Consider the following 27,787-nt stretch of genomic DNA (forward strand, 5'->3'; position numbering starts at 1 on the left):
GCCCTGTAAGCCTGCACATACCTGAAGCACCAACGGGACTCAGTGAGTTGTTTTGTTTTGTGTGTTTGTTTGTTTGTTTGTTTGTTTGTTTGTTTAAAGGAAGAGGATATGAAGTTTGGAGAGAGCAGGTGGAGTGGTTTCCTGAGAGAAGGAGGGTGAAGTGGGGAGTGAATATGATCAAAAAACTTTGTATGCACTAAAAAATTCTTAAAGACTGGATAAATAAAATTCAACTGAAAAATAAAATAAGTAAATAACAGCCATCTTTGAAAAGAAAAAAAAGCAAGTCCTTTATAAAATGTTATTGAAAGACATTTTTAAAAAGTAAGCTGATGAATAACTCAGTGAATAAGATTCAATACAATAAAATATGATGGCAAGATCACATTGCACAAGAGTTTAGGGGTGAACACCTTGGGACCGTCAATATCTTTGAAAGTTGGCAGTCTGGGGATGCAATGTTACTTTTCCTGAATGAACCATTTAATTACTGAATAGAGCATGCTTTCCCACTGTTCATACTGCCTACTCTGGTATTACCTATGTTTTCAAACTTGAGGGTGTGGTTTGGATCCACTTTGTTTAGCCCCATGTCTCCCAGCTTGGAACCTTCATAGGGGATATCTGTCAATGTCTTGGAGAAATACTTGGTCTTTCCAAAGACTGAGCCCATCCTGAAGCTGCCCAGGACCCTCGCACTAAGTAACCTCATTAACAAAAACTCAGCATTTATCAAAGCAGACTGTCACAAGTAACAAGACACTCCCGTCGCTCAGGAAATCCCAGGGCTTTGGGAAGTTCTAGGACAGGGACTGAGGATATATGTAATACTCCATCATAAGCTTCAAGAATCACAACGGTACTATGGCACAGCCCAAGACAGAGCAGAAGCTGACTCAAAGAGCTATGAGAGTTGACTCCATCTCATGGAGCAAGCCACAACAGGATTCATAAGAAAGCTCAAGATTCTTAAGACAGTAACAGCAGCAGAACTACCATCCGTGTGTACAGTTCAAAAGAGAACTGAAAATCAAATCTGCTTCAACTTTTCAAAAGGAAATGAGCTGTCGAGACTCTCAACCCTCGGGGCACTCAAAGTATCTAAGAAAGATATCTGCCTGCAGACTCTTACAAACAGAATGACTTAGAAGGAAGGCTGAGCAAAACGTTGAGATGAGAACCATGAGCCACACAGAACTCTGGGAAGCAGCAGCAATGGCAGACATATGTCAAACTGCATTTCAAAAGACCAGCCAGCCATCAGTAGATGTGATGACATAATGGGATGAAACTCAGTTGTCTTATTGGAGAGGGTACGTGTAGTTGCAAATGAGAGGAAGCTGTTGTAGCCAGAGGCAAACTATGACAGATTATATTTTCCAAGGATGGCCACAACTTATTTCCCATCCCATATGCTCTTCCCATCCCATTCCATATGCTCTTTTCATCCCATATGCTCTTCCTACTCCATCCCATATGCTCTTCCTACCCAATATGTAACTGAGTTTCCCCTCAACAGGAGGTTTCTCTACTTGACCTCAATGAGTGGGCTATGCAATTGCTCTGACAAGCAGAATAGGGAAGCAAAGTTCCGCCAGCTCCAGGCACAGACCGTGGCTTCCTGTCAGCTTTCTCTTCTTGACTATTGGAAATACTTGTCCCTGGGGTGCTCATGCTTGGAAGACAATCTCTTCTAAATCACCTACCATGTAAGTATGGAGACTACCCTGACCCATGATACTTCATAACGCACAGATCACAGGGAGATGCCTAAGAGAATGAGACCTCATGGAGAGAGAGAAGAACTGGACAACATGCAACAAGGGCACCAGAGCTGTGAGAAGAGAAGGGAGTCATCTTACTGAGTCATTGTTGGTGGGTAGCAACCCGCTAACTGATTTCCTTCTAAGTTCTTGACCAAAAATCAAAGAAAGAAAGAGCAAACATGAGGGAGAGCAATCTGGTCACAGTGGGACATTATAATCCCAGCCCTGAAGAGTCTAAAGCAGGAGAACGCAGAGTTCAAGGCCATCTGGGCTACAATAATGAATTCTAGAATATTTTGGGCTTATAAGACTTTCTCAAAAATAGCATAGCTTACCGGGTGGCGGTGGCACATGCCTTTAATCCCAGCACTTGGGAGGCAGAGGCAGATGGATTTCTGTGAGTTTGAGGCCAGCCTGGTCTACAAAGCAAGTTCCAGAACAGCCAGGGCTACACAGAGAAACCCTGTCTTAAAAAAGAAAACAAACAAACAAAAAAGACATAGCTTAAATTTAAAAAAAAAAGTAACTTTAGGCCAGTGAAGTTTGGATGACACTATTTCTCAGCCATAGAAAATCAGAACATTGCCTAATTCACACCATGAATTACAATAATGGTTTGCTTGTATCTTCTGTTATGATCACTTATTTCAACAATAAAAATCTTACTATTTACTCAAAATAAAAACTATCACAGAGGCTGGGGAAATGGCTCATTGGGTAAAACCACTAGCTACGCAAGCATGAGAACCTGAGTTCAAATCCTCAGCACCTATGCAGACAGTCGGGCATGACTGTGAGTGCCTGTAACCCATGAACTGGAAGGCACAGAAAGACAGCTCCCCAGGGCTTACTGGCCAGCCTAGGCAAAGACATGATTCAGTTCAATGGGAAGACATCTGACATGTGGTGAGCGCGCGCGCGCACACACACACACACACACACACACACACACACACACACAAATATCACAGCAAAAATATGAAATTTAAGATAAAATATAAGAAAATAATTCTCAGACTCCAGGTGATGAAGACTTTCTAAAACACTTCTTTCTTGGAGGTGTGGTACACAGCTCATGTACAGGCCAGAGGACAACTATAGGAGTGCTTCTTTCTTCTACCATCTGGGTTCTGGGGACTGAACTCAGGTAGCCATGCTTGACAGCAGGAACCTTTACACAGTGAGTTCCAAGCCAGCCAGAGCTACAAAGTGAGACCCTGTTTCAAAAAAAGCAAAAAAGAAATATAGTAAAATTATTAAGTTTTCTATTCACCAGGATGCCATAAAACAAAGCCTAGGGGTTTCATGATAGAGCATGTACTTATCTAACATGTGCACAAGTCCTGGGTTTGACTATTAAAAAGTAACCAAAAAAAGAAAGAGGAGAAGACAGGAGAGGGGAGGGCAGAGTGGGGCAGGAGAGGGGAGGGAAGGGAAGGGGAGGGGAGGGCAGGGCAGGGCATTACAGACATAACTGAGGGCTGAGGGTGTAGCTTAGTGGCAGGCTGCTTCCCTAGCACACACAGGCCATTTCCCAGCACTGCAAAAGGGAGAATGAGAGATCTCTACAGTCTATATTACTGATAAAAGATTAATTTACAAAATATCTTATTTAACTACCAAGTATCTATTAGAAGGAAAGGTTCTACAGAAAAGTAAAAATATGAAGCAAACATTCCTAGGTGTGGGATCAGGGATAATGAGCTATACATATAAAATGATACTCTGTCTCATCGGCCACCAGCATAATTCCAAATAACATCACAGTGAGACAGCTCTTCATGCACACCAGGTGGGCAAATGTGTAAATCAAGCCTTATCAGACATCTTCTACCAGTGGGAAAAAAATAAGCATTATGTATGCTGGAAAAGAATTTGTCATTACCAGCAAGTTGAATGTGCCCAAATCCTCTAAATGCAATGAACTCCTAGATAATGTGCTGGGTACCCTAAAATAACACAGGCTGTGCAGAACAAACTGTCCATGGCAGATCAAGACAGCATTGTTGTAAGGGCATAAGAGTGGGAACAACCTGAGTTGCTACTGATGAGAATAGAGTTCGAAATGTTGATATGTCAGAGTACAAACAGCCATGGGAATTCAAACTATAAATTTACATATCAATATGAATAAATCTAAAAATCTACAAGAAACAAAAGACTATGTAAGAAAACACATACTCTGGTAAGTTTTATATAAAAGTCAAGGGCAGAAAAAATACTTCAGAAACAAAGACAATCAGTTGATTAGGGACCGGGGAAAAGGCTCAGTGGTTAAGGGCATTTGTTGCTCTTGTAGAGGATCCAGGTTCAATTCCCAGCATTCATTCATATGGTGGCTCACAACCATCTATAACTCGAGTTCTGGGGGATCCAATGCCGCCTTCTGTCTATGCAGGCACCAGACACACATGTGATATACAGACATAAATGTGGGCAAAACTCTCCTACACATAAATTAAGTGTTTAAAAAATAGTAATGAACCGTTTAAAGATTATATGGATAAGCAATTCAAGAAAAAAATAATAATCCAGAAGCAGTGGAATGTCAGTACCTACGTCCAAACCCTGGTGAGCTCTCAGAAGTGATGAGCACTGTGGACAAAGAGGTCTTGCTGCTTTACTGTCAGTACCCACATTGTCCAGCTACAGTCTATCAGCTCCTGCGTGAGATGTCCGTCACACTAAAGAACATTCAAAAGAGCATGGCTCCCTCTGCTGGGTAACCTTTACAAGCATTTGTTTTAAAAATTGTATATCATAAATCTCAGAATTGGAAAGTCATATTGAATGCCACATGTTTACACTAAAGGCATTAAGAGAAGAAAAGTGATCAGCCTCCCTGACTAGTCAAAAAGCAACCCTGGTCTCTTAGTGCCCCCTCCATCACCAAATAATGGCTGAAAATGCTCTTTAACACAATGAAAACTACTACTATCCTCAGTGGACTTATTTGAAAAAATTAAATTTAGTATGTAATCAAAAGTACTATAGGACATCTAACTCAGAAGGAAAACACATTTTCTAAATCTTTGAGAGTTAGCAAGATGGCTCAGTGGATAAGGGAAGCTGTTGCTCTTCTAGAATACCAGAGTTCAGCTCCCAGCAGCTATGTTAAGCAGCTCACAACCACCAATTTCAAGAGATCCAACCCCCTCTTCTGGCCTCTGCACCCACAGACAGACAGACAGACAGACAGACACACATACACACACACACACACACACACACACACACACACACACACACAGCACATTATAAATAAAAAATAAAATCTGTAATAAATCTTTGTGAAGTTGACTGGTAAAGTAACAGATTTCTCACAATCTCAAAATCTCTTCCACAGAATACGCTGAAATTCTTCCTTTGTTATCGACAGAAATTTGCAGCATCAACTGCACCAGCCAACCTGTCTGTTTGCCTCAGGAACCTAAGGCTTTATACTAACAAAACAAAACTCGACAGCAACAAAACCCTGCCAGATAGTGATTATCATGAGCTCTGGTCTCTCCAAGGCTGCTGCTTCCCAGAAATCCATAAGTTAGACAAATCTTCAGCAACTCTAAGGGTTTAACTGTGCTCTCTTAAGCCCCTCAGCATATGCAGTGGTATGGTATGTATGTATGTATATGTGTGTGTGTGTATATATATATATAATGTATAACATATAGTATCATACCACCTAGACACTGAAAATTTGCTGATAATTATATTTCACAAAACTGCTTGAAGATGTGTCAGGAATGTTCAACTGTGTACAATATCATCAAAAACCATGAACAACTTAAAAATCTAATGACACATATCCATGATTGAAATAACTTAAAACTGCAGAACAACAGACATCAAACAGAAAGATCTGTACTCTGTTTATGACCCGGAAGATTCAATTTTGTTGAGAAGTTAAATCCCAAACTGATCTACTGAATTCCAACAGAAATTCCATTCAAAAACCCCAGGAGGAATTGTTGGAGGGATAAACACATTGAATCTAGAACAAAGGTGGACAGGCAAAGGAACTGGAATAAGAAACAATTTGGACAAGAACAAAGATGGAGAACTGGCAGGAAGCTGATCTCCAGGACTGTCACACAGCCACAGTGACGAGGACAGTGCCGTACGGGGGACACACAGGAAGGGCCTACAGCCAGGGAACCGTCTGGGAATTAAGGGATCACCATGAGACTGGCTTCCCCTAAGAAGAATACAAGCATACCCAAAACCAAAGGATGGAAACAAAGGTAACCCTGTTCATCATCCCTCCTAGTAACTCCCAAGGGAGCTTCCAAAGGGATAAACTCTTGCTAGGGGATCTAGTGGGGGAACTCTGGATTGCTCTTGTGGACAGAGGGCGAGAAGAACAACTACCACGGCAAGGGAAGGAATTCTGATCAGAAGGAAGGACAACTGTGCTCGAACAGTGGAGGCAGCAGGAACATCTATAGCACCCACGGTGTTGGCGTGGCACTCCTTGGTACTTCCTTGCCCCACTGAATTGTGAATGGGCCAGTGCGAAAATCCTAGTCTCAGAAGTACAAGCTGATCAAGGGTCCAGAGCCTCAGGAGTGAAATTCTGGGTCACTCTGCCAGGTACAGCACCCTAAGCCTGCAAGGGATGACAGAGGATGAGAGAAGTCACAGTGGAAAAGAAGGCAGAGGACAAGCAGCAGCCGACCAACCATGGGGACACACAGGGAGGAGAAGGGGCTCTATGGAGCACACGCAACAGTCTGTGCTGACCACAGAGGTGTCAGGTCATCTCTCTCTTCAGGCCAGCAGCCCCCAGCTGCTTTATCATCCCTGCTTTCTCCAAGATGCTTCTAGCCCATCACCGGGCACACAGGATAACAGGACCAGTTCATTCCTTCCGGAAGATGCAGGCCTTCAGCAGCCTTTGCTTGGGAACTCTCCATGAGCCTAGGAAAGGCACTCTGGTGCTGGGTTCCCACAGTTATTTCCTTCCCAGGTGAGGCTTGCATCATAGTGTGCAGGCTGAGTTTATTAACCAACACCCCACCCACCCCACCGCGCTCCGCTCCCTTTCCACAGATCCTTCTAGGTACTCCCTATCTATACCACTAAAGATCACTGTCTTAGTTGGGGTTTCTAACTGCTATGATGCTATGAAGAGACACCATGACCACGACAACTCTTATAAAGGAAAACATTTAATTGGGGTGGCTTACAGTTCAGAGGTTCAGTCCATTATCATCATGATGGGGAGCATGGCAGGCAGGCAGATGCAGTGCTGGAGTCATAGCTGAGCGTCCTACATCTTGCAGGCAACAAGAAGTCAACTGAGACACTGGATGGTATCCTGAGCATAGGACTCCTCAAAGCCTGCCTCTATAGTGACACACTTCCTCCAACAAGGCCACACCTCCTAATAGTGCCACTCCCTGTGAGATTATGCAGGTCAATTACATTCAAACGACCACAATCGCACATATCTGGTACTACCTTGCTACCTCCTTTTCTACTCCAAAGTCCTAAAGAATCCTGCATTTGCACTCGTTCAAATATGACTTCACATGGATACAAGAAATAGAACCTGGTACATAAGAGACACATTGAATAAACCTTAGAGTCACAGCTACAGCCTGCAAGTCAAATCTCATCACTTGCTTTATAAATAAAATCTTACTGGTGCACTCTTTATATACTATTTATAGCTAGCTGCTTTTGACAGATAGCAGGAAGTCGGGTTGGGCCAGAGGCTGCATGACCAACTATCTATTATCTAGCCATGTATAAAACAAGGTTTCAACAGTGTTTACTTGGAAATTACAGACAGCATGAGACAGACCTACCTTGTTCCCACTCTGTTGCCAACAACAAGCACATTCAGTTTGAATGTTACAAGTTGCCGGAGAATCATTAAATATCTACTTCTAAGTGTGGGCCAAGACCAAATGTTGGCATTCCTAATTTATAGATGAGGCCACAGAAGGCCACGGAGTATAAGCAATTTGCTTACAATTGCATGGGTGGAAATGTAAATAGCTGGGTTTGGAGCCCAATCCTGCCATACTCCAAACCCTGTTATAATCCTCCCATCACTGAGCTCACATGATGTGGAAAAGCTACAGCCACCATTACTAGGAAAGGAGGTTGTGGTGATATTTTGTGTATGATCTAACAAATAAAGCTTGCCTGAAGATCAGAGAAGCAGAGCAGCCTGCCACTAGAAAGACTTCTTACCTCTACCCAATTCTCTGAAGATCAGAGGGCAAAGCCAGCCACTAGTCAGTCACAGAGGCCAGGCAGTGGTGGCACACACCTTTAATCCCAGCTCTTGGGATCTCATGCCTTTGCTCCCAGTACTTGGGAGGCACACACCTTTAATCCCAGACCTAGGGAGGTTGAGACAGGAAGTGACGGCTGGGCAGAGAAAGGAATACAAGGCGGGAGGAGAAAGGAGCTCACTCTTTCAGGCCTAAGGGGTTGTTGAGGTAAGAACTCTCTGGTGTCTGGCTGCTCTGTTTGTCTGATCTTTCAGCATTTACTCCATATCTGGATCCTTATCTGGGTTTTTATTATTAAAACCAATTAGGATTCATGCTACAGGAGATGAGAGCTGCTTGCTCACCGGGATGAGAACTGCTTGCTTACAATAAGGACAGGAACTCACTCTTCATACTAACCTTCGGACTTTTTTTCTCAATGGACACTAGGTCTTCTGTTGGATGATGGGGATAAAAAGAAAATTCTCCCACATCCTCATCTCTCACCTGTGTAATGGCATCCAACTTTTTTATTGGCTTCCTCAACAGGCAGACACCTGCTGCTGAAAAGATTCAGCTGAGTGTCACTGTGAAGGCAAACTTCTCTGAGGCCCCTCACAGAGATAACCTTTCTACAGCCCTTCAGGCCATGTCCTCAGAGGCTTCAGAAGAGGCCAGGGTTACATCTGATTGTTGATTTGCAAAAGGGGATATCCACTTTCTGTGCTCAGCATCACCATGGATACAGTGGGCGTGGCATATGCTTGAGAAAGGATAAGAAGAAACGGGGGACAGGAGGGCAAAGGGGTATATGTAGGGATGTAATTAACAGAGACTCTACCCCCAAACACAAAACTCGAACAAAATAGTTCAGAACTGGGCCAGCAAGATAGCTCAGCAAGTAAAAGCACTTGCCACCAAGACAAACGACCTGAGGTGGATCCCAAGGCCCCACGCGGTAGAAGGACAGAACCAATTCTCCTAAGTTGTCCTTGAGCCTCCATACATGCACTGGGATACACTCCTGCCACCGCATAAACAAAACTAAAACTTAAAAAACAGCGTAGAACCTAACTTTAAAATATTTTCAAGTTTTACACACACACACACACACACACACACACACACACACACACTAATACTGCCCCTCATATCAGAGCATAAGTTTCAATTAAGCAATTGATAAAAGGCTGACATGAGTGGCATAAATATGCTTATGTCAACTGTGTTTCCCGAGGCTCACATGACACACATGTCTGGCGTCTCCCATTCCCAGTTTACCAGCTTGCCAACTCCACACACAGAATGGTGTGTCTGTTCCTTTCAACAACCTCAGTAAACCTCATCTTACAACCTGTCTCACAGCAAATTCCCACTGTTCTCTGTGCATTCTAACCTACGGCTTCCCGAGAAAGGCTGACTAACCCACATGTCTTTATCCCTTTGTTTCTGTGTCAATGACATCTGGGTGTACTGCCATGCAATCTTCCTCTAGATCAAGAGAGCTTTCTCTGCTGTCTAAAAGGGGCGGGGCACCTGGGAACCACACTGCTCCCAGGAGACTTCTGAATTCCAGCTCCATTCTCTACAGAAGCTGGTGGATAAAAACAAGCAGTGAGAATTCATAGAGAAACATACCGAAGGATCAAAGGAAACAGTAATTTCAAGGGCGAGCAGGTGGCAGTCAAATGGATAAGACAAACAAGTACAGAAGGAATGGATAAAGAACCCTGACAGAGCATGGAATACAGAAACATTTCAGGGTCAGGACAGAGGAACAACTCACAGGTTTGAAATTAGCAAGAATTAATCACCAACACACCTTAGAAGGAACATTACAAAACTCTAGACAATCAGTACTCACCTGGTTTGACTCAGAACAGCATATTTCAACATCCCATTGGCATGCCTACCAACACCTGGGCGGGCAGCTTCCACATCAGAAGACGGCGGTGGTAGGCCGTAACCTCAGAATCGGGCTGATTTAACAGTTCTGTGTATAATTCTCAGCCCAGGGTTCAACTGGTGAAGCTCCTGTCCTTGACAGATCTTCCCCTGTGCCTCAGGGCTTTCAGGGAACTCCAAGGCCCCTCCTGCCTCTGAACGTTGCACAGCCGTGAGTCATTGCTCTGCTTTCGGTCTACACACAACTCCCTAGTGTAAAGAGCTGTCCCAGCTTTACATTCTCTGCAGTCATTGCTTATTCCATCAATGTATGCTCTTGCAGCTGTAAACCCCAGAAACCAATCCTGGCAAAGTTAATTAGAAAGGAATCGGAAAATATCAAATAGGTCACAAACCAGTAGAGAGCTAGAGAACAGGACGAAAAGGATGAAGCAGGGAGAAAAGCAGAAGGCCGGGTGGCATGCACAGCCAGAACCACATATGAGACCACGCCCTAGGAGCAGGCTAGTCCCAAAGCCAGGACTGGCACTGTGTCTCTGTATGTCTCAATCACTGTCCCTACAGGCTATTACTCTGTCACAAGAAGATCCAAACTGTCCTTTCCCTTCGCATGAAGATTTAGTCCTGGGTGGGAACACCTAAACAGTCAGGAACAGGCCATGTACCTGCATCCTCCTTGCTACGAGGGAGGAAAAGGGTTAGTGCAATCACCCAGGCTTTCACTCCGATGGCCTCCTTCCCACCAAGACCCCCACAAACAGGAGCTCCCACAAATAGAAAAGTTTAGAATGACTGGCAACAACAACAACAACAAAAAAAAAAAAAAAAAAAGCTTAAGGTTCCATATAAATATAAGCATATGTATGTTAAATTTTTCACCAGTATCTCAGAACTCCAACCTGGCAGTTCATGACTGACCTTTGTGAGATACATAGCTAAAGAGAGAGAGAGAGAGAGAGAGACAGAGAGAGAGAGAGACAGAGAGAGAGAGACAGAGAGAGAGAGAGACAGACAGACAGACAGACAGACCCTGGACCCTGGCTCCATATTCCTTGAGATACTAACTAGGTACACAAAGGTCCAAACACCTTGTAAATACTGAAGATGTTTATAAAAAACTGAAAATTATTATGGACTGTTAACTGGCTTTAAAAAAACTAAGATCATAGTCTGAGCCTCAATAAGGAAATGTTAAACACTAACAAAAATTCTAAATAAGATGACTAATCAGGTAAAGGCCTCCAAGCCTGACGACCTGAATTCAGGATCAGGGACCCACGTGGAGGAAGGAGAGAAGCAATTCCTGCAGCTGTTCTGTCACAAATACACACAGTGACATGTGTGCACACACACACACACACACACACACACACACACACACACACACACAATCTCTTTTAAAGGTTCTAAGTGAAAAGAACAATTTCTTCCACAATAAAAAAGATACTGTCATATCTCAGACAAAGCTTAGTCTAGCTTGTGAGGAACTGAGAAGAAGAAGCGCTTCCATCCACACCAGCATTCTCATCCAGACAGTACTCCGGCAGTTCCTCTGCTTTGTGGTCTATTCCATCCCTGTTATTAAATTAACGATTGTAGAACACAGGCTTCATCCCAGCTCAAAGGTCTTGCCTTGGCTGCTTTCTTAGGATGTAAAAGTCTACTCTAGGGGCTGGAGAGACGGCTCAGTGGTTTAGAGCACTTGTTGCTCCTGCCGAGGACCCGGGTTCCATTCTCAGCACCTCCATGTTGGCTCATAACCATCTATAACTCCAGTTCCGGGGGATCTGACACCCCGGTGCACATACATACATGAAGGCAAAACACTCATACATACAAAATAAAATAAATATATCTAAAAAAAGGTTTATTCCATAGCTATAAATTTAATAAATTCCACCAAATTCACCCCTTTGACTTCCTAAGACTAGCCATATTTGTCTCCTCCCAGTTGTCTGTAAAGGTTACAGACTAGTGTGTTTCTCACTGGCAGCTTTGTTCTTACCTCACGGTCATCTCAAATCCCTCCCACCCCTTACTATCCAGATCCTACCCCACCCATAGGGCCCCTACTGAAATAAGCCACCTCTCTCGACCATGAGGTCGCCAAGCACTCACTCAGCACTGACTGAGTCACAGACACAGTGTCTTCCTAGGCCCAGGCAGACACTTTATGACCCCTAATTCAACTGACCAACTAGATATTGGATTATTTTCCTTCTACTCACTTAAGAAATGAAAACAAGTCCCTGAGCCTCCAGGTCCCCATACTTTCCTGGTCTTAGTACCTTGGCACTTAAACCTAGTGCCTGAAAATTGATCTTTATGGACTTTGTGAAATGAGAAGTGAAAGAAAAATAAAATCACATATATATATTTTGCGTTTTCCTACTAAAAAATGTCCACTAGAGGGAGTAAATGGTCTACCCTTTGAAGGTGTGAGACCTAAAACAGATTTCAAATCTTCAAAAGATTTACAAGATAATGGTGAGAGAATGTTCCACAAGGTCACCAAAAAAAAAAAAAAAAAAAAAATGACCAAGGGGTCATACATTTTAAAACACCTGCTCAAGTTTCTGTCACCAGGGATACAAGTAAGATATTTCAAATCTACGGCTTATTGGCCTACAGAAAAGTTGAGTTTGGGGGTCCTATAAATTTTAACACACAATCACATTTGTGTAACCTCCACTCTATCAAGAAACAACCGTTTCATTACTTCCCCAAACACTCTCTTTGCTTCGCTGTGTGGTAGAATACCCTTCCCCAACCTGACAGCATTCCATCGTAGAGATGAACCATGGGGCATTTCGGTTGTTTCCAGTTACTGGCAATTATTAACAGAGCCACTACAAACACAAGTTTTCCATTCGCACACTGAATTTTCATTGCTGTAGGAAAATATCCAGTAGGAAGGCTGAGTGAGATCATCTTTATTTATTAACTCTATATGAAACGGTCAACAGGTTTTCCAAAGTGACTGCCAACCGAGCACTCCTGCCAACAATAGAGGAGATCTCAGCCTCTGCATCCTGATAGCACTTGACAGCGTGGGAATTTTTAATTTAGCCACTGTAACGCTTAGTAGCATCCTGCTGTTGCTTTACTTTGCACCTCCGTAAGGTTTACCATATTAGACATCTCTGAGGGCTCATCTGCTGTCTGCACACTCTGAGGCATCTGCTCAAACCTCTCCCTCATTCTTTGAATTGTTGCTCTGTTACTGCTACGCTCCTGGTACCAGTCCACTGTCACACACGCGATTCGCAGGTGTTTCCGCCTGTTTTTTGTCGTCTCGGCCTCTTTTTTTTTTTTTTTTTTTGTTACTTTTTTGCTTTGTTTTGTTTTTAATGTGTGTAAATGTTTTGTCTGCACGTCTGTATATGCACCATGTGTGTGCCTGGAGATCAGAAGAGGGCTTCAGCTCCCTGGAACTGGAGTTACAGTTAGAAGCTGCCATGTGCATACTAGGAACGGAACCGGAGTCCTCTGCAGTAGTGACAAGTGCTCTTCACTGCTGAGTCAACTCTCCAGCCCCCTCATCATGCTCTTACTGCCATTCACAGCAGCCTTTATTTCATTCTGATAGTCCAATTTGTCAAGTCTTTCCTTTTGTGGCAGGTGCTTTTGGTGTCCCATCTTAACAACTCTTTGCCTAACTTCAAGATGTAAAGATTTCTCTCTTGGATTTTTGTCTATGGTCTTACACTTAAATCTATGATAGACTTTGAATTAATTTTTGTACAGTTTATGTGGTTTAGGTTGAAATTCATTGTGAATTATTTTGCATATACATGGCTGCATCTCCAAATGTTGGAAAATCCTTTCACGTGGATGGAAATGTGGCTCAGCTGTAGAGTTCCTTCCGAACATGCACAAAGCTGTAGGGCTGATGCCCAGCACTACCAACATCATTTGCTGACAAGACTGATCATTTTCCATCAACTGACCATATTTGTATACATCTGGCTCTGAACTTCTCTTGCACCCCACTGTTTTATGTGTCTGTCTTCTCCAATTCAACATCACCCTCATCCAAAATGCTTCAGACCAGAAGTATTTAGAGTTCAGAGTTTTCTAAATCACAGAATATTTATATAGACTTTCACTGGTAAAGCATCACATATGTGAAAAAAAAAATCTGAAATACAAATTCCATTTCCATTTTAAGCCTGGGTCTTGACATGCTACTGATGCACATATGAACTCTCAGAGACTGTGGCAGAATGCACGTGGCCTGCATAGGCTCAAGCCTCAGCATCCCAACACAGAGAGGGGAAGTGGACATATGTTCCCACCTCTAATCAACAAGAAGCTATCTACAACTGATATTCATTAGCAAAGGAAAAATTAGTTTTCTCTAATGGAGTCTCCCTGGGTATATTAACCATTCTTCAGGGTAGGCGCCATACACAGGATTTGCTGGGGGGTACAAAACAAACTTGATGGGGGAATGTCTTTTTGTATGTTGTGAAGATCTGTTGCTCTGACTGGTTGATAAATAAAGCTGTTAGGCCAATGGTGAGGCCGAATAGGGTTAGGCGGGACATTCTAACTAGAGAGGAGGAAGGAGAAAGGCAGGACAGAGGAGATGCTACAGGTCAAGCAGTTATAGAAAGATCAAACAGAACTTTGAAGGATATGCTAAATAAACAAAAAGGAGTAACAAAAAACCCCAGAAATAGACTACATAATGCTCTATTAACTTTGAATTTTCTCAATGCCAATGAGAAAGGAACAACAGCTGCAGAGAGACATTGGATAACAGAAAAAACTACAGAATTAAATCAGCCTATATACTTTAAGGATGTGCTGACCTCAGAATGGAAACCAGGATATGTGTTACGTTGGGGAAGAGGTTTTGCTTTTGTTTCTACAGGAGAAGATAAGCTGTGGGTACCATTAAAATTGATAAGGGTTCGATTTGAACAAGAGAGACCTCTTAATTAGAGGAGGTGATAGTTCATCAACCAGCATGAACATCCAATTTAAACTAACTTATACCAGTAACACATGCCTTTTCATTTAATCAGATAATAACTTGCCAAAAAGGAACATCCCCAAAAAACCTTGGGGAAAGGTTTTTGTTTTTGTCTTTTAGGAGAATGAAGGTTAAGGAATCTGAAGAACACTGGACAAATGAGACAACTGAAGAAAAGGGACAAATCATCTATCCCAGGAAACAGAGTGAAATGGCGTATGGGTATATCATCTAAAAAAAAATTTATGTCTTCCTAAATGTTTGTTTCTGCTCTTCTCTAAAGATCTAACACTATTGGTCTTCTAATAGTCCCAGTTCAATCAAAATTTAAAGCTGACTTTGGAGTTGGAGAATGGCTCCTTCTTTAAACTCAAGCATGTTGTTAAAAGGAAAATGCAAACTCCCTGTATCATGCCAGAATAAAAGAGCCATCTTCTGCTATGGGACAGGAGAAAAGCCAAATTAATTAAGGGACTATTCTATTACTAATCTCAACTCTTTAATTCTATTCTGATTCTTTAAACTTTTCTTAAAGTATAAATTTTATATCAAAATTTACAAGATTAATATATATAGATATATATACATTTTAAACTTTGTTAAGATATGAATGGTCATATAGAGTACTAACTAATTCTAGAAAAAAGGCTTCAATTAGCTGCATATATATGTCTTTGTGTTCGAGTCTCTTATCAGTTTTCTGCAGGAAATCACGGCCAGGCCTAACATCCACTGAAGTCTCCAGGAAGAAGATGGGGCCCCACAACAACAACAATTCCACGTGGACAATAATAATATCACTAAGCTGACAAACATCATCTACAGATCAGCTTTGAACTACAAGGTGCTCAGAGCAATTTTGAGATGACTAGCTGAGATGATCCAGTCTCAAAGACTACTTGAATAAGGACTTGAGATAAACCCTGAACTTTGGCATTATACACAGACTGGATAATGAAGGATATAGTTACCTTTCCTAGAATTTGACAATTAACCTAAAATTTTTCTTTCAGGATAAAGATAACTTCGCCCATACCCAGCAGGAAGCAATTTTAAGAATACGATGCCCACATTCCCAAAGAGGTGGTGTAGGGCGGGTGGTTCTTTGGTCTTTTTAATGGGTTTTGGGTCTGGGATAATTTTCATTGTTTAGGGGGGTTGGTTACAAGTTGTTGTCAAGGGTTAGGAAAAAGGCTAAGCAAAGGAGATTAGATTTAAGGTTCTTGTTTTAAAAAAAAAGACAATTACTAGTTTTAAATACTTTACATTTGATTGGATTGTTTTCTATTGTATACAAATTATATATATTGAAATTGATATTGTTAGAAAATGCTTTATGTATATTTCTAATTGTACTTATACCATTCATTTAACAATGTAATGCAATTTTCTGATCCTTGAATGTTGTTATTACCAACTATTAGGATATAAAGAAATGAAAGTTAGTAGTTAGACATTACAATAGAACTTGTAGTCATATTAGATATGTTTTAAAAATTGAGCAGATATATTTTAGATAGACAGGTCATCTTCAAACCCTTCAGAGATCTACAGAATATGGCATTTAAAATGTTTTAATAACTTAGAAAATTTTTCTTTTTTGTTATGACTATGAGACATGTCGGCTCCTGGCAGTACCAATCTACTTCAGAGAAAATATGGACATTGAAGAAACTGCATATGGAGTTAAGTTTCATTGTGGCAAAAGTTAGCAACTGGACAACAAAGTATCCTCGAATCAACAGGACAAACAGGACAGACAGGACACGAAACAAAGGACTACTGATTCTTGCCAAAACAAGTGTGGTTATGGCTTTATCAAAAGGCATCTTCTGAGGCCAGGACAATATGGCACCATCCCTGAAGTGGCCTTCGCGATCCGGAAAAGGCACAGTGCCCTTTTCTTCGAAGGCAGCTGAACAGGCAGTGGGCCGATGGCTTCTGATGTGCAATGGAACAACAGCTGAAACAGTTATTCTTGAAGAGTAACTAAGCTCACGCCTCTCAATAGTAGACTGGCATTTAATAGAGGGATGTGAAGAAGAACGGGATGCTGAGATGAAGCCACATATACACAGCCAAGAAGAATGGACAGCTGAATTTAAAAAAATCAACAATTTCCAGAATTTAAAATCCTGAATCATGACAGGACACTAGTGGAATTCAGATGTTTCTGGTACATGGACTGCTCTCACCCAATGTGAGGTTGAACTGTTGACCTTGTGTACATCCTACTTCACAAATGAGTCTGTCAGATACGCTAAGCCTATAGGCTGAAGATGATGCCTCAACACTGCAGAGAAACCTCAGGTGAATGTCCAGGCAGCTGGCTGTTTCTGTCAACTCACAAATTTTTTGGAAGTTGCTTGCATGCACTTCCTGTTTTTATTTTTGTTAGGTAATATTTTCCTTCTTGGATCTCTGAGGTAGTTGAAGATTAGTTAGTTATAATTGAAGACTAGTTAGGATAGAAAGTGAATTAGGTACATTTTGGACTTACCAAAATAGGATAGATAATAGAATTATTTTCTCTGAATTTGTCAAATACAAATGGACTAGACATTGTTTAGGTATTTATTACTTGTATATATTGTATTTAATTATTGTACTTTTGTATATAGTTTTTCTTATGTTAGTTATAACCTTTTTTCTTTTTATTAAAATAGAAAAGGGGAAATATGGTGGTATTTTATTTGTACTGAAATGTGATTTTAATTATATGTTAATAAATAAAGTTGCCCGGGGGTCAGAGCTATTAGAGCCACAGCAAAAGCTGGGTGTTGGTGGTGCACGCCTTTAATCCCAGCACTTGGTAGGCAGAGCTAGGTAAATTTCTGTGTATTCAAGGATACAGCCAACAGACAGTGACAAGGCAGTCATGTGGTTGGTTTTACAACCAATGAGAAGGCAAAACAGAAAGTCTATATAAAGACAAACTGACAGGAAGTAGGTCTCTTTCGGAGAGGTCTCTTGGCTGAAGAGGATAGCTGCAGCAGGCAGGTAAGGCTCTTAGCTCTGATCTCTTGGCTTTCTTCTTTGCATTGGTTCTGTGTTTCTTATTTAATAAGATGGTCGGTTACATCTACAAGTCTCTGTGTTTATTCATCACTAACTATCTGTTAAGCTATGGCAACCTCATCTTGTGGAAACTGAGCAGCCTGGCACATCACAAGTACTCAGACTAGACAGTCCTCAAAATGATGAGTTCTCCACTACTAGCTCCAAGACTCTGAACGTGTTTGTAAACCTGGCTTTATTCATTTCCTAACCTTCATATTTAGGGAAGCTCAGAATGGGTCTCACAACTATAATCTCAGTGTTTAGAAGGCTGGGACAGGATTACCACAAGTTTAAGCCATCCTGGACTGCAGAGTAAAACTCTTGTCTCCAAAAAGAAGAAAATAATCATATAATGAGGACACCAGCTTTGTATCTGCAGGAGCTGAGTTAGTTAAATGGCAAATTACATATTGAGTTTGCAACATCAGAGATGCTCTGGAATGTTAGTTTCTTTCTTTCCAACATAAACTCCCCTCCTTGTCCTTTTCAGAACTTTCTAGACTACTTAGAAAGGACTCCTTTCCATAAATCTGGATCTTTTGAGTATGTCCTAAATCCCGCCACCACTGACTCCATCCACTTCAAATCTAACCTGCCTTGACTTATTCTCTCTTCTTCAACTTTCAGGATAACTTGGCTTTAGTTTCTTCACCTGAAGAAAGCAGCTGGAGCTACACCAGTCAGAACAGCGAAGGCAACCCTCTCCAGAACTCTAGCATGGGATGCTAACTACCTCAAGCACCATTCCAGAAGCCTGTGGGTGAGCAACAGCTGGATGTACACTCATTAGCTCACTCTCAATACAAGTCACAGGCACTTTCACCAGTGATTTACGTGTTTAAATAGACTCCATCCAAGACTAACCTAGTGGTTAATTTACAGAATTCCCATGCAGGAAACAGCAAAGAGATAGTGAGTGTTCAGATACTAAACAACAAAACACTGTCCTGTTTATGATTCACAAGCATTCAGTTACCAGAACCAAGAAACAAGGGAGAAAAATCATTAGAATCAGCCCTCCATATCCATGAGTTTCGTGTCTTCAGATTCACCCAAGCATGGGACAAAAGTATAAGAAGAAAGACTTCCAGCCAAATGCAGTAGCTCCTCTATGTACTCCCAGACCTTCGGGACACTAACACAGAAGGACCACTTTTGAGCCTAGGAGTTCAAGGCCAGCTCAAACAACATAGCAAGACCACCATCTCAAAGAGTTTAAAAAAAAAGGTTTCCAGAAAGTTCAAAAAGCAAAACTTGAATTTGCCGTGTATCAAATACTATGCTGAGCCCATATGAGCCAAAAGTTATTGCTGTAGCCCATCATCTCACACTTCTTCAGACTCTCGTCAGCACTTACGGCAGAGCATCCTTCGCCTCCCATCTTATTTACCTCACTTCCTGTTCATGGTCTGTGTCGTTAGGAAAACAGTGGTTGTATCTGGATGGAATATATGTACTGCTGGTCATTATTTCATAACACTGCAGTATAACTATGTAGCACTTATAACATATTAGGCATTATTGGTAATCTCGAGAGCATTTAATGTACAGGGGATGTGTATAGGTTATATGCAAATCCTATATTTTACATAAGGAATTTTAGTATATGCAGATTTCTGGATACATGGGGAGTTCCTGAAACCAATAGGTGGTGGACCCCAAGGACCACTACACTTAATGAAGAAATATCATCTATCTTGTGAATATTTTTTTATCAAAGGGGATGTGTAATTAAGTCAATACTGAAATGAAAAATTATAGTAATCAGTGCTCAGTGGAATACACTCCTATGTTATTCTCCTGAGGATTCCAGAGTCTCGGAAGATCACAATAGGAAGCTGGGCGGTGGTGGCACACGCCTTTAATCCCAGCACTCAGGAGGCAGAGGCAGGCAGATCGCTGAGTTCAAGGCCAGCCTGGTCTACAGAGCGAGTTCCAGGACAAGCTCCAAAGCTATTCAAAGAAACTCTGTCTCGGGGAAAAAAAATCACAATAGGAAAGATTGTGTGTTACTCATCCAGAGAAGCATTTCAGAGGGTTCTAGCTAAATCTTGATGGGTACAAGCAAGGAAACTCCCAAAAGGAATCCCTATTGGGTGGTAGTTTAATTCCAGCACTCAGGAGGTAGAGGCAAGCGGGATCTCTGTGAGTTTCAGGCCTGCCTGGTCTACAGAGAAAGTTCCAGGACAGGCTCCAAAGCTACACAGAGAGACCCCGTCTCAAAAAAACAAACAACAACAAAAAATTCCCAGTGCAGTTTGCCATGTGGAACCAGAACTCGACTTCCCCCTGTCTGAGGCCAATAAGCAGTCAGGCCTCAGAATAAGCTGAGACCATTCAAGACTCTAATTAAACTTAGATCAGCAAATAATTGCCAAATGGAGATACCACTAACTGCTCAGATGACAACCTTGACATGTGGGCACTGGAGACTTTGGAGGACATTCCATAGGGAGGTCTGGCCGGAAATGCACAACAGCATCTGTCGTTAGCCCTGCATGCCTACGACCACCCTCACCCTGCTCTACTTTGCACAGATGCTAGTCTAAGAGGGAAACAAAGAAATAGATCAGGTACAAGAGAGCAGCTTCACTTTGCTCGAAGCCATGCGCCCTGGGGCAACACACTCATTTGACGGGTTAGAATCAGGGTCTTGTTTTCTGGTTAGAACAAAGGAGAGCAAGAGCTAAGAGTCTGTGTTCTCCACTCCTGTGTTAGGCTCTCTCTAGTTCTCGGCACTGACAGGCTTCTACAATCGATAAAGCAGTTCCTCTCTGAGCCTGCATGATGGCACTCCTCTCTAGTAGCCTTCCATCACCTGAATTTTAGGGAAGTCTCCTTGGCCTCCATCAGTAAAATACCCTACAGGTCCGTGAGAAAGTACTATAGGAGACCTCCATTTCCCTCAGATTACCTGGTGGTAAATGTCCACATCATAAAATGCTGTCAGCAAATCACATGGATGAAGGCGGGCTTGCAATACCAGGCTCAGTCAGAGATGGTAAGGAACTCTAACACAGTCCACACATGTACCCTGAGCTGTTTCCAGATAAGACAGTCTGCCCCTGAGTATTCCAACCCTTAGTGCTCAGCAAAGCTAAACCCAGAGGTACCGTTTCACCTCCTTGGGTACTCTAGAACTACTAAGTCACTACACTCACCCTCCCAGGCCAGCAGAAGGCATGGAAATCCTTCCCTACCGGAAAAGCATCACAACAAAGTCCTGTTCTGAGGTGCTCTGGTGGAGCAGGACAAATTGCAATTGGTTTTATTTTAACAGCCCATTCAGTTAGGCACTTAGCACATTACAAACAGAATCATCGCTTCAGTGGACACAGTAAACTCTTCCACTTCAGGAAGTTTCCAGATGCTGAGCAGACGCACTCAATCTCCCTACAGTCCTGCAGAGCTCACACGCCGCCATTACCTGTAGAGGTGCCGGTTGTCTTCAAAATCCTCCTGGCCCCATTTTCCCTTGACGTCTTCAATAACGTGATTCTTCAGGAATTTTTTTAGCAGCTGGACTGTTTGTTTGCGAGTTACCTCGGGCCCAAAGTTCTGACTGTTCCTCAGGAGCTCGTGCAGCCAGTCCACAGCTTCCGCTGCTGTGAAGCAGTTCTCGTGACTCTTGAAACGACAGCGGTGTTTCCGTAAAGGCATCCTGGCACGAAAAAGCTCCACCGTTTCATTCCACTAGGCAAAGGATACAGAAGAATTCAGTTATCGACTAGTGGTCTTTAAAGGTTAATACATCCCAAATATTTAAATCAAGGAATGCCATTTTTCCATTTAATAAATTGCTTGAAGACTGGGGACTGCTTAGCATACACAGGATCCTAAGTTAAAGGATAAACAAATTGGTAGGTTGGTAGGTAGGTAGGTGAATAAACAAGTAGATAGTTAAATTTTTTTAATTAAAAAACACTAGAATAACAGATGGAGATTTAGTATTTTATTTGCAGCCTTCAAACTCTTAAAGTCCTAACGAGTGAATGGTGGGAGGCAATGATTACAAAATGGTGTGGATGTAATTAATGCCACAGAACTATACACTTAGAAACAGTTAAAATAGTCTAAGTTATGGTTATTTTGTTACAATTGGAGCAAAAATAGAACTACTTACAAAACAGAAATAAGCAAAATGCAGCTTCTAAAGGATAGTTCATCCTTTACTCACTCAAGGAATAGTTATTGAAAACACTGTCGGCAAGTTGTGCTAGTAGTAAAAATCTGTGAATTTCTATGAATGAAAATCATAGGAGTAAGTACTGGTGCTACACACTTACTTATAATCCCAGCACTCAGGAATCTGAGGCAGGAGGACTTTGAGTTCAAGGCCAGCCTGGAATCCATACAAAGTCCCAGGCCAGCTTAAACTATACAGCGAAACACGCCAAAACTTACTCTCCAACATCCCATTATGCATAATTCATTTCTAGAAGTCCCTTGTTTAATATGACTTCATTCAGCCAACACTTACAGACTGTTCATAGTGTGAGAGAGATCTCATGGGGAAAAAATAAAGGCATGAATAGTGATGATACACTGCACAGTGTCAAAGACCTCAAGACAGCAGAGAAAACCCTTCACAGTAGTATCAAGTTTTTGCTTATTTGCCAAAGAAAGATGTTCGAAAGGAATCGCTCGTCAGATATGTCAGATCATACACACAAACTGTAAAGTCCCTTCTACACTTTTGTCGCAATCAAGTTCTCTCCGCCCTTTGCTTGCCTGAGAGGGTGGTTGGTTTGGAGGCTCTTCTGAAAGAACACAGTTTAGTCAGGCATGGTGTCTTCAGATGCCGCATGGTCACAAAAAACTGAATGTGCAGAGTTCAGGCTCTGAAGCCCCATCTAATTTCACAGCCTGCTCTGCTAATGACCAGCAGGCCAGCTTCACATTCACTGCTAGCCAAGCCTGTGTATCTCCAGCTACATAGCAACAAAGACCAGAGACAAAAAACTAAAACTAAAAAGTCTATCACAGCGCCTGCCCTAAAGTAGCTACTTAATAAAGCTACTCATGTATTCTATTTTATTATCAGGGTATAGCCATTGAAGCTGGAACAAGTATATAGAAAAGCTCCCTTTGAGTCTCCAGGATTCAGGCCAGTCTCTGCCAAGAAGCAGAAAATACTGGGGCACAGTTAACACATTTCTACAGAATATAGAAATAATAGCAAACTAAATTACAGCAAACTAAAACTCAAAAAGGTTGAGATTCTGATACATGAAAATCATGGAAACTAGCTGGAGTGCTGGCATGTACCCACCCATAGTCTTCTGATTTGCCTTAAGGCAAGATGAATGTGAGTTCAAGGCCAGCATAAGCTACAAAACAAGACTTCCCTCCTATCCACCCTTACAAAAAAAAAAAAAAAACAATCAAAAAAGAAGGCCATGGAGGTAGGTGTTGCCCATGATCAGACTGCTAAGAAACAGGACATCATGAGCTGGTTCAATCCACTCCAGCCAAATCAAAGAGACATGTGTCCCCCCACCCCCATTACACTTGGTTTAGGAACCTTTAAAAAACAAACGTGTCAGATTAGTGCATATTGACTCACACTCAATACACTGCTGGTGATGCACACGGCACACTGATCCTGGCCTTGATTTAAGAGATGTTGGGCTGCTTCAACAGGACAGAATCAGTCTCTGAAGAACGGGGAAACATGAGGTACTGGATGAGACTGGGGGTTCTAATCTCAGATCTTCCATTCACGGTTTATAGAAAGTTTGGTACATATTAAGTACCATAAAAATATCCAGTTTCCTTCTGCTCCCAAATGTCACTGATGGACTCACATGAGCCACTATGTCCCTTTAAGACAAAAACCAGATCTCTCTAGATGTCATTTTTTTTAAATAACTTCAAGACAATCGGCCTCTTCCTCCTTATTTATGAGTGAAATTGCATCAGCAAGAGGAACTCAGGAAGTGAATAGGTCTAGAATAAGGAAGCCATTTATCCAGCTCCTGCTGGAAGCTTTATGAACATGGCAATGACCTTGTCAGCATCCCAACAGTCACCTGACAGTGGCAGCCGTGAGTGAATACTGCAAGCACCAGAAAGTGGTCACTATATAAAAACAGTCACAGCTTTCCATAGCCTATGCCAGAGACACCAAGAACACCACAGCAATGTTCCTGGCATTCCTTAGAATTAATCCCACCCCTCATGAGGCCCTAGCCTACTCTTTGCTTCTAGAATGTGAATGTGTGAATAAATGGCTATCATTTTTGTTCCTCATACAACAGGGACATGCCAATCTTCCTCCCCACTGTGCCTTTGCATAAAGCAATCCTCAGAGTAACTGTTACTGCTCTATTGGCAGCATGAACCTGGGATAGTAGAGCCTAAAGAGGAGGCGGGCTAAAGTCTTATGCAATAGCCAGCTTTAATCAGAGCATCAGACAGTTTAGGGTTAGAAAAAGTCTTAGGAGCAGAGAGCAGGGAGCAGAGAGGGAACAGAGAGAGAGAGCAGAAAGAGAGGGTGGAGGTCTGCATCTGGCTTTTTAAGGCGCAGATTTCATGACCACGTAGTCGCCAGGGCCCCCTAATGACGTAAGATGCAAGATCCCGAGCTGCGTATATACAGGATCCTAACAATAAGGACTTGTCATACCCAAATCCAGTTTGTTACCCTTGAACAAGTATTATGAATAAATTGTGTAGAGGAGGAAATACGTTTTTTTTCTACCCTAAAGGAAGATATAACAGTCAACCCTTATCCAAAGTTTTGGTTACCCACAGTTAATAAACTTTACAATTCCTAAGTTTTCAATTGCGTGCAGCTCTGAGTAGCAGAGTGAAATTGCCTCATCCTGTCAGGGATGTGAATGATATCAATGTCCAGTGTATCCACACTGCATATGCCACTCACACATAAGTCATTTAGTCCTGTGTAGGTTATCAGGTCAATTGGTGAGGTAATCTTTATTTTAATGAACAATGGCTCTAAAGTATTATAGTGAACTTTATTAGAGTATGTTAATTGCTCCATTTTGTTAGTAGTGTTGATAATCCCTCATTGCGTTAATTTATAAATTAAACTATCATAGACATATAGGAAAAACACATAGTATGTATGCTATATATAGGGTCTAGCACTATCATGGTTTTAGGCATTGGCTAGGTGTCTTAGTCAGTGTTCTATTGCTATGAAGAGATACCAGGACCAAGGCAACTCTTATATAACAACATTTAATTGGGAGCTTGTTTATAGATTCGGGGGTTAGTATATTAGCATCATGATAGGGAGCATGAGAGCAAGCAGGCAGGTGCTAGAGAAATAGCTAGGAGTAAGATCCACAGACGGAGAGAAAGACTCTGGGCTCAGCATGGGCTTTTCAAACCTCAAAGCCCACCCCCACCCCCCACCCCCCCACCCCGTGACACACTTCCTCCAACACGGCCACACACACACCTCCTAATCCTTGTACTCTTTTCAAACAGTTCCATTCAGGGTGATTAAGCATCCAAATATGTGAGTCTATGAGAGCCATCCTTATTCAAACCACCAAGTGGGATTCTTGAAACATACCCTTCACAGGTAGGAGAGGGCTGCCATGTTTGTGAAAGTCACTGAAAGTCAACTTCTATCTTCTAACAATAGTCCCGACCTCAGGCAGTTTAAATGCTGGAACCCACTTCTGTCAAAGCAGTTATGAACACTGTGGGGGGCCCAAAACAGCTTGACCACACAGCTGCCATGACAGGTTTAGAGGCCCAGACACAGGTTCTGTGACCAGCTTACTGACAGGCAACACCCAGACTCAGGAAAAGCCATAAGCTGACCCTACCCAGGGAGGGCCTACATCTAAGGGGAAGTACCTGACATCCCAAACATTCCAACGTTAGATAAGATGGCCAGGTGTCCCTGAGTCGAGCACACACCTATTTCTGTTTTACACCTATTTCTGTTTTACAGATACTCCTAGACAAATGTCAGCCAATCAGGGTCCTGAACCCTGAAAATCCCCTTACCCCAACCTCTGCTATGATAAAAACTCTATCCAGCCTGAGCTCAGGGCTCTCTGCTCTCACCACTGCTTTGGACAGACAGAAAGACTAAGCTTGGAGCTTGAAAATAAAGGCTCTTTGCTTTTATATATGGGATTCAGGCTCTGTGGTGGTCTTTTGGGGGTCCCCGCGATCTGGACATAACAAAAATACCAACTTTAAGACTAATTTTCCTTGTCATTACCATTCATACCTCTTAGAAACTGGCTCTAAAGAAAACCTAAATTTATTAATTTAGGCTTATTAAAATAAGTGGATCACTCTGGGTGTCCAGTAGATTGTACAATGATTCCTCCAGTCCTCCTCTTCACGGGCACCTTAGCAACGTGACTTTTTCGGCCAAATGAAACAATACCACAGTCCCTAAAATCTTAGGAGAAACTTCACATGTGACAAGTGCTCTTTTCTGTGAAGATTCATAATCTTTTTTTTTTCTTCTTCTTTATGATTCTCCAAGTGTCCTCATAAGTCTAATAAAAGAATAAAGAACAAGCAGCCCAAAATCTGACTTCTCATCCGGAAGGTGGCTTGACTCCACAGAAGACAGATACCCTGCCTCTAGAAAGAAAGGAAACTATGTCTCTAGAATATGAGTCTAAGTGAGTCTAAGAGAGTTTGGATCCTCCTCCCCACCTTTCCCAGGATATTTCTTAGAGTACAGAGAGCGGCGAGACTTGATTGCAAGGTACATGCACCTGATAGTAGTTCACACAGACTAAACGCAAAGTCCTCACGTGTGCCTACCCCGTCGTGCTAATCCATGGAGGCAGAGGTCAGTAAAATTACTTCCTCCAAGTAATAATAACACTGATCAGCTAAGTTTCCATGAGAAAAAGGCCTCTCCTCACCCTGGCGCATCTGCAGAGCTTGCAGACCACCTATCAGAGCCGACCCCTAAGTGAGGTGGGTGCTGACAAATACTGAAACGCCAGGGGCAGGAACCTTTAGAAGAGCAATCCACCTCCGTGCTGTGCACCGTTACAAAGATCATTAGTCAAGTGTCAACAGTGCCACTCAGGAAGTAGACACGCCCTTGCCTGGATCACCGCAACCCACAAGTGCTACACGGGTAGGGTGGTCCTAGGGCTCCCCACCTAAGGTCAAATCCCAGACGCTAGAGTAGGTAGGGGAGGACAAAGGGGAACGCCACCGCCTGGTGTTCGCTTCCCGTTAAGGCTGAAATCACCGTCTACTGCCCTAACATAGCCACAGCCAGCAGATGAAGTCCATCCCACCCTGGTGGGGCTGGCTCCGGGCCTCGTCTGCCGGCTGCGGGGCAGGGTGAGGAGCCGCAACCCCAGCAGACGCTCGCCCACCAGCCCCGGCAGACCCCAGCGGATGCGCACCGTCCGGGTCACGGCGGGGACGGTGGCGCGGGGTCCGCCCGGCCCGCACTCTCACTCACCAGCTTGGTGGCCCGGTACGGCCCGGGGCCCACGATACGGTGCTCCATTCCTAACCCGCAGCGGTCGCCGGGCAACGCCGGCGCGGACTCCCGAGCTCGCCGCGCCGCAGTTTGAATTGCCAGCCTGCGGGTTCCAGGCGCTGATTGGACACTGCCGGGGCATGTGACCGGAACTGCGTGAGTGGGCGTGGCCGTGCGTGTGCTAGGTTTCTTTACGCTGGGTTTGGCCCTCCCGCAGCTGGAGAGGGAAGATGCTTCCTCCTCGCCAGTGGGCGCTCGGACACCCGCGGGCGTGACTGATCGCGCAGGGTATCGCCGGCCCGCCGTGGAAGGCGCTGGCCAAACCCTACCCCGACTACCCTACTACCAGCTCTGCCGCTGAGCCCAGTGAGTCAAGCCTACCTGGAACCTGGTAGATAAT

At 42.9% G+C, this 27,787-nt stretch overlaps 1 protein-coding gene across 1 annotated transcript in view; it reads right to left on the reverse strand.

The window, feature by feature from the left end:
* Depdc1b (DEP domain containing 1B) overlaps positions 1 to 27,495 on the reverse strand; it is a 59,631-nt gene extending 32,136 nt beyond the window's left edge. The window contains exons 1-2 of the mRNA XM_059276262.1: positions 27,367 to 27,495; positions 21,364 to 21,629 (exon numbers count right to left, since the gene is read on the reverse strand). Coding sequence (XP_059132245.1) covers positions 21,364 to 21,629; positions 27,367 to 27,414 — 314 coding nt within the window. The 5' untranslated portion in view covers positions 27,415 to 27,495. The remainder of the gene's footprint in view (positions 1 to 21,363; positions 21,630 to 27,366) is intronic.
* Positions 27,496 to 27,787: the final 292 nt, after the last annotated feature.

This window comes from Peromyscus eremicus, chromosome 11 (genome assembly GCF_949786415.1).
Source record: "Peromyscus eremicus chromosome 11, PerEre_H2_v1, whole genome shotgun sequence".
Lineage (NCBI taxonomy): Eukaryota > Metazoa > Chordata > Mammalia > Rodentia > Cricetidae > Peromyscus > Peromyscus eremicus.